This window comes from Trachypithecus francoisi, unplaced genomic scaffold, assembly GCF_009764315.1.
Source record: "Trachypithecus francoisi isolate TF-2019V2 unplaced genomic scaffold, Tfra_2.0 Lachesis_group9, whole genome shotgun sequence".
Classification (NCBI taxonomy): Eukaryota; Metazoa; Chordata; class Mammalia; order Primates; family Cercopithecidae; genus Trachypithecus; species Trachypithecus francoisi.
In genome coordinates, this window is record NW_022681474.1 from 57,663,660 (window position 1) to 57,671,231 (window position 7,572).

A 7,572-nucleotide genomic window follows, 5' to 3' on the forward strand; every position below is an offset into this window, starting at 1 on the left:
CATATCAGACAGCCTGGCCAACATGGTAAAACCCGGCCTCTACTAAAAATACAAAAAAATTAGCTGGGCATGGTGGCACGGACCTGCAGTGCAGGAGAATCACTTGAGCCCAGAAGGCGGAGATTGCAGTCAGCCGAGATCCTGCCACTGTACTCCAGCCTGAGAGACAAGAGTGAAGAAAAAAAAAAAAAAAGGTATTATTAGAGAGGCTTTATCTCCTATGTGTTCAAAAGCAACCATGCTCCTCCCAGTATCTCACGAAGACTGGACTGACTGTTCCTGTTGCTCTTCACAGAAGCTCCATGAAAGCGAGCTTCGCCTTTGCTCATGCAGCGAGCGGCTCAACACATGACCTGGAAGCCCCCAAGGCTTTATCAACGCATTTCTCTCCAAAACTTCGTTTCCTTCCGCGACGCCCTACAAGAACCCTGGATTCCTGAGTCCCTGGCTCAGCGCCTGCTTACCCCGATGCTGTCAATCAGATCTTGCTAATCTGAGCGGCCGTGGCTCGGACCGGACTCCGCGTCCGCTGACAGGTCAGCGCTGTGGGTCTCCGGATTCCCAGTCCAAACCCGACGGCTTGAGGTCCCCGCGCTCCGGGGACCTGCGGAGCCCGAGCACCGGGAGCGCCAGAGAACTACATTTCCCACAGTGCTCTTGGGAAGCCGGGGCCGCCGAGACCCACGGCCCGGCGGGCGAGCTCGCGCGGAGACTCCTGGGAGTTGTAGTCCGGTCCGCCGGCGCCGGCGCTGGTGCTGCTGCGGGCACGGCGCCGGCCTTTGTCTGCGGGCACGCGCCGCTGCGGTGAGTGAGGCCCCCGGCCGGGTCAAAGCGCCGGGGCAAGGCGGGGCTGCGCCATCAGGCCGCTGTCCCGGGCCCTCCGTGTGGCCGCATTATGACAGCGGCCGCCACGGAAATGAGCAGGCCCGGCCGGCCCGGGCCCCGAGGGAGGCCAGCCGCGAGCGGAGAGGTCAGCGGTCCGCAGAGCAGGGTCCCGTGGACCGGAGAGCTGGGTGCCGAGGTTCAGGACGCTGGGCGGGCCCGGGGCCCGGGGCCCGAGGCGGGAGGGCAGCGTCTGCGGAGAGGAGCAGGGCTCATGGGGTCGGGGCGTGGGAGGGGGAGGCCGCGGTGGGCTCCCCGGGCCTCCGTGCGGGCTTCAGCGAGGGCGGGAAGCCGGCGCCGGCCTTTCGGGGATGCGAGGAGAGGCAGCCCCTCCAAGGGAGAGTAGGAAGCCAGGCAGTGTGTGGGAAACCACGCTACCCACAAGCTCCTACACCTGAAACGCCCCCAGGACATTCTCCAGACCGCCAAGTGTACCCCTCTTCGCATCCGCCCTCCAGAGGACGCTGGATTTTAGGTCTTAAGCCTGGTGGTCTCGTCAGATACCCCTCCTGTTTAGTTCTTTCCTTCTCACTGTCCTACTGATAGGAGAGTGTTAGGAACCTATTTGGTAAGTGGGGAAACTTGCCGAAGGTCATAGATCCTGGGGGAGCCAAGGCAAGAAGCCAAGACTCTCATGGACTACTACTAAGCTTTTTCCAAAGGATATAATAGCCTTTCTAATAGGAAAATCAATGTTTTTAATTATAAAGCCACTTTTACAAAATCTTAGGAAAACTACTTCCTCAGACCTGTGATCTAGGGAGAAAAATATGACAATTTCCCCCTTACTAATCACGGAGGTCCCTGATAGGCAGCGGAGTTGTAACTTGAAGACGTCACAGCAGGTGGAGAGGCAGAGCTGTGAATTCTACCCTAATTTCCAGAATCCCCAGCGACAGAGTCCAACCCCAGGCAGCAGGCGTCATGTACTCCAGGGACTTTTAATTTGTGCAGTTGTTGAGCAAGAATACCTTGAACTTCCAAATGATGTGCTGGCATGTTGGTGGGGAATTCCTTTGTAGCTTGTGTTCCAAGTTGGAAGTGAGTCCTCCAAATAAATATTTAAATGCCTCTCTTGGTCATCACAGCATGTAGCAGAATGTGCAGCTGTCAAGAAGAACCAGGTGCTTAGGTTGACAAAACAAATAATGGTAGCATCATATTATTATTTCATTAAATCAGAAGGCCAGCATTTTGATAGGACATATTAGAGGGAAACAAGGAGAATGCATTGAACCACTGCGTTTCTTAAAAGTGTAAGCATTCAGTAATTAGGATCCTGAAGTAAGAAAAAATATTTTTTAAAAAAATAGATCATGTGGGCCAGGTGTAGTGGCTCATGCCTACAATCTCAGCATTTTGGGAGGCCGAGGCAGGAGGGTCACTTTAGGCCAAGAGTTGGAGACCAGCCTGGGCAGGATAATGAGACCCGATCTCTACCAAAAAAATTTTTTTAATAATTTTTAAAAATTAGCCAGGCTTGGTGGTGCTTACCTGTAGTCCTAGCTATTTGGGAGGCTGAAGTGGGAGGATCCGTTGAGTCCAGGAGTTCAAAGCCACAGCAAGCTATGATTGAGCCACTGTACTCCAGCCTGGGCAACAGAGAAAAACCTTGACTCAGAAAACTTTAAATAATAATAATAATAAAAGATAATTTAGAGCACATACAAGAGGATTCCTAGGATCTGGAAGAGTAACTCAGTCTAGTCAAACTCTCTTCCTTTCTGTTCAATTTTATAAGCATTCTGACCAGGTCTTTAGTGATCAGGAACTAGACAACTGTCTAATGTAAGAGCATACGCTTTGGATCCAGAAAGTCTTGGATTTGAACCTTTGCTCCACCTTGATTCCTTATTTTCTGTGGGTTTTTGGGCAAGTTACTTAACCTAGTTGGAGTGCCTGGGGCTTGGTTTTGGAGTCCAGAGTAGGTCTTTCTTTTCCAAGAATTGACAAGTGTTTGCACTTGGTCAGAACTGGTATTCTTGTATCTTCAAGAGCAAGAGAAAGGTGGAGAAAGGTGAGTCTGGGTCTGGAGCCTCCAAAGAATTGTTCAGTGATAACATATGGACTCTCTTGTTAAGTCTTTGTAACTACAGAGAACTGGAGAGCTGCTTGGTTCCAACCAATCGTGAAGGCTGAAATGTTTTTTTAGATTCTGAATTCCTCTGGGGCTTAGAGGGAAGAAAGTAGTAGGTGGTTAGGTGGGGAACCAAAATGGAAGATCCCAATCACATGCCAAGACCAAAGTGTAAACAGGAGTGACTATTAACTTGGGATTGGCAGGAAGAGATATATGTTTATGTGTTCTCTGCCTTCCCACCTCCTGCTTTCTCCTAGACTCATTTGTGTGTGGTCCTGGTACCTCTGAGCCTATTTTGCAGTGACATTATAGTAACTAACATTATGTCAAGCAATCTAGGTTTCTTACATTCACTTATGCCTCCGCAACTGTTGACTTTTTCCTTCTCACATATCAATTATTCTGCCTTTTCCTGTTTGTTTCTGTTTGTTTGTTTTTATCCCTCAGGTGCTCAGGAACAGCCCATGGAAGAATCATATGAAGAGGTGGTAACTGAGGTCGTAAGCAGGAGTGGACATGTTTGGATTTCCAACAGCTACCCTGCTGGACTGTCATGGAAGATATGCCCAGAATGTAGCGTTCTTCAGTGAGTGAGTCAGTTGATGGCTGGATGTGCTCAGCTCACAGATATTCAGTGTCCCTGTCCTCAGCACTGGTCGGCAGTCTGAGGAAGCAGAGGAGACCTTGCTTTGGAAGAGCTCGCTGTTCCTAGGGTTACAAGAAAAGCCTGTGTGCTGGAGTTAGAAGTAATAGTAGAAACAGAGCAAGAGAACCATCTTGATATGGAGGTAGCGTTGAAGTAGTCTCTGAGAATCAATGAGCAGCTTAAATCTCAGCATTGTCTCTGAATAAGGCAAGAGAACAAGGAGAAAATTACCCTGGGGTGACACCAAGAAAACTGTTAATGGTGATGAATGGACCCATATTTAAAGTGCACCAGGAGGCTCAGATGCAGGGCAGTATTAGGAAAAAATAATGTCTGCATAGAGAATAACTTCCAAACCAAAATTGATTTCAGTTTTGCCATAGCTTAGTAGGCTGAAAATAGCAAGGATTTTAATGGGAAAAATTCCTTGGATCAGATTCTGTAATTGCCATGGCTAGATCTGCAGTATCAGACAGGTTATTTAACTTCCTTAAGCTCCAGGTTCATCTATAAAATGGGGCAGTAAGTTCTATCTTGTAGGGTTGCAGGGATTAGCAATGACAGATGTAAAGTACCCAGGATTGTACTACATATTTTCTGAGGTCACGGTGCTTATTCCATTGTAAAAACAGACTGGATAGAGGTGGATTTCTGAAGAAGCAAATGCAGCTTAAGTTTTAGGACCCCTCACTTGCATTGGTCTCTCCAAGACCCTGGGCTTAATTTTATACATTTTCTTAAAAGGGTGCCTCTAAAATGGGAAAGTTTTAGGCCTTATACAGCCTGGATCCACACCTGTTTTGGAGTCAGACGAAAGTTGGGTATGGGGCTCTACGTGATTCTGTACAGTTTTCTAAATTTTCTGAGCCGGTTTTCTGACCTATAAAATGGAGAAAACCATGTCTGTCTTACAAGGTTATTTGTTGGCCTAAATTAAATTTAGAGGCAGTACAGTACTATGGAGAATGCCTATTTGAGTCAGCTCTAACTTACCTAGTTCTGTGACTTTGACAGTCTCCCTTTGCTCCCATTATCTGTATCAATCTCATGGCATTGTTTTCGGGATTGCATTGTCTATGCACAGAATAAGGCCTGGCACATCATAAGCACTCAAAGAATTATGTTTCTTTTTCCCTATTCTAACTCAGCATATTGGTGCTTCTTACATGACTTCGCTCTCATTTTATCAGATGTGATGACTGAAGCCCACCACAAGTATGACCACTCTGAGGCTACAGGATCCTCAAGCTGGGATATCCAAAATTCTTTCAGAAGAGAGAAGCTAGAACAAAAATCCCCAGATTCGAAGACCCTACAGGAAGATTCACCTGGAGTGAGACAAAGGGTCTATGAGTGCCAGGAGTGTGGAAAATCCTTCCGGCAAAAAGGTAGTCTAACGTTACATGAGAGAATCCACACTGGTCAAAAGCCTTTTGAGTGCACCCACTGTGGAAAAAGCTTCAGGGCCAAAGGCAATCTTGTTACACATCAGCGGATACACACGGGAGAGAAGCCTTATCAGTGCAAGGAGTGTGGGAAAAGCTTCAGTCAACGAGGTAGTCTCGCTGTCCACGAGAGACTCCACACTGGACAGAAACCCTACGAGTGTGCTATTTGTCAGAGAAGCTTCAGGAATCAGAGTAACCTTGCTGTTCACAGGAGAGTTCACAGTGGTGAGAAGCCCTATAGATGTGATCAGTGTGGAAAAGCCTTCAGTCAGAAAGGAAGCTTAATTGTTCACATCAGAGTCCACACGGGCCTGAAGCCCTATGCCTGTACCCAGTGCAGGAAGAGTTTCCACACCAGGGGGAATTGTATTCTGCATGGCAAAATCCACACAGGAGAGACACCCTATCTGTGTGGCCAATGTGGAAAAAGCTTCACCCAGAGAGGAAGCCTGGCCGTGCACCAGCGAAGCTGCTCACAGAGGCTCACCCTTTGACCACTCTCTTGAACAGAAGTTCTCTTCATGAATTAAGAGTACAAAATTCTCTGAGATGAAGCAACCTATTCAGTTCTATGGAATGAATGGAGAATCTTTCAGAAAGACCATCATCGGGTAGGGCAAACTGACTTTTCTCCTTTCCCCCAAAAGAGTATGAGAAATAAATGTCTTGTTTATTATCATTATCATGTATGTTTTATACTTTCTGTCACTTTATTTTGACCTGATTTTTCAAGGTACCCCCATTAATCCCGTGCCACACTAGAGATTGCTCTGTGTATACACAATACAGATTTTAAATTTGTAGTTGACGCCAGGCGCGGTGGCTCAAGCCTGTAATCCCAGCACTTTGGGAGGCCAAGACAGGCGGATCACAAGGTCAGGAGTTCAAGACCATCCTGGCTAACACGGTGAAACCCCGTCTCTACTAAAAAATACAAAAACTAGCCAGGCGAGGTGGCAGGCGCCTGTAGTCCCAGCTACTCGGGAGGCTGAGGCAGGAGAATGGCGTAAACCCGGGAAGCGGAGCTTGCAGTGAGCTGAGATCCGGCCACTGCACTCCAGCCTGGGCGACAGAGCGAGACTCCGTCTCAAAAAAAAATAAAAATAAAAAATAAATTTGTAGTTGACACCATCAGGCTTTTTTAAATGTAAAAACTCAGCCCTTCATCAATCCCAAGTTCTTTTTCTTCCCTACATATTCAAATTAATCTTGTTTTGCCTTCAAAACCACTGGGCAAAATCCATGGGGCAAATCTAGTTAACCTTTATAATCTTCTTGTTGAACATTTCATTACCTGGATGATACCCCCAATAACCTATTGTAACTAATCACTCATGTCTGTAGCAAGGGGCCTACCCTTTTATTACAAAAGAAAATTTCTTTCCAAGCCTGCAGAGCTTTAGTTTGTGCATTTAGACATACTTCAGTCCTCCACTCCTAACTACGATAGAGATAATTCACCTATAACCAAAGAGCAAACAACTACTGTCTGCAATTTTTTAAAATCTTTAACCCATTTCTCCCCATCTATTAAAGGGATTCCTACATTCTCAGAGACCTTCACTCCCTCTTTGATAACAGTAGCAATATCTTGGGATTGGGTTATCTAGAAAGATAAGTGTTCTTATTACTGAACCCAGACTTGTAGTTTGTAGTCAATAATGAACTTCCACTTTGCAACAATACTATCCTCTTCCTCCTGCACACACACAAAGAAATTTGGAATTCTAACCCATCCCTTTTTCTGACCTCCAGGGGATGAGATTTGAAGAAGGCTGCAGAGGAGAAATTGGTTCTGAGGGGAAATTTTCATTTCCATTTTTTAAAATCTTAGTCATCTCTATAATTTTTCATGCTGAGCATTTATGTAAGTGAAATAAATGATGGATGATAGAGATTTTGGTTTTCTTGGTAAGACACCATTCCATCCTTTTTTTTTTTTTTTTTTGAGACGGAGTCTCGCTCTGTCACCCAGGCTGGAGTGTAGTGGCCGGATCCTGGCTCACTGCAAGCTCCGCCTCCCGGGTTCACGCCATTCTCCTGCCTCAGCCTCCCGAGTAGCTGGGACTACAGGCGCCCGCCCCCTCGCCCGGCTAGTTTTTTTGTATTTTTTAGTAGAGACGGGGTTTCACCATGTTAGCCAGGATGGTCTCGATCTCCTGACCTTGTGATCCGCCCGTCTCGGCCTCCCAAAGTGCTGGGATTACAGGCTTGAGCCACCGTGCCCGGCCCATTCCATCCTTTCTAGTGGATCCTATAAACCAGTGGTCCCCAACCTTTTTGGCACCAGGGACCAGTTTCATAAAAGACAATTTTCCTACAGATGGAGGGGGAAGGTGGGATGGTTTTGGGATGATCCAAGCACATTACATTTATTGTGCACTTTATTATTATTACATTATAGTGTATAATGAAACAATTATAAGGTACTCACCATAAGGTAGAATCAGTGAGAGTCCTGAGCTTGTTTTCCTGCTACTAGACAGTCCCATCTGGGGGTGATGGGAGACAGTGAC

At 46.8% G+C, this 7,572-nt stretch overlaps 1 protein-coding gene across 5 annotated transcripts; it reads left to right on the forward strand.

Annotated features, from left to right (window-relative positions):
* The first annotated feature begins 264 nt into the window (after nt 1-264).
* ZNF32 (zinc finger protein 32) lies at nt 265-5,739 on the forward strand. Of its 5 annotated transcripts, none has more exons than XM_033208783.1 (3): nt 265-804; nt 3,410-3,552; nt 4,799-5,739. In XM_033208783.1, exon 3 carries the CDS (start codon nt 4,804-4,806, stop codon nt 5,548-5,550), a length of 747 nt encoding a protein of 248 aa, XP_033064674.1. In that variant the 5' UTR covers nt 265-804; nt 3,410-3,552; nt 4,799-4,803; the 3' UTR covers nt 5,551-5,739. The 5 variants fall into 5 exon arrangements, with proteins under 5 accessions (XP_033064674.1, XP_033064672.1, XP_033064675.1 ...); XM_033208781.1 differs by having other exon boundaries at nt 3,410-3,548; XM_033208782.1 differs by lacking the exon at nt 265-804 and adding an exon at nt 835-970 and having other exon boundaries at nt 3,410-3,548; nt 4,799-5,738.
* Nucleotides 5,740-7,572: the final 1,833 nt, after the last annotated feature.

What these genes read in the sequence shown, in the direction of transcription:
- ZNF32 (XM_033208781.1), top strand. Translation starts at nt 3,479, where the DNA reads ATGTTTGGATTTCCAACAGCTACCCTGCTGGACTGTCATGGAAGATAT. An exon ending in CCAGAATGTAGCGTTCTTCA is followed by an intron (nt 3,549 to 4,798) that starts GTGAGTGAGTCA and finishes TCATTTTATCAG; the next exon opens with ATGTGATGACTGAAGCCCAC.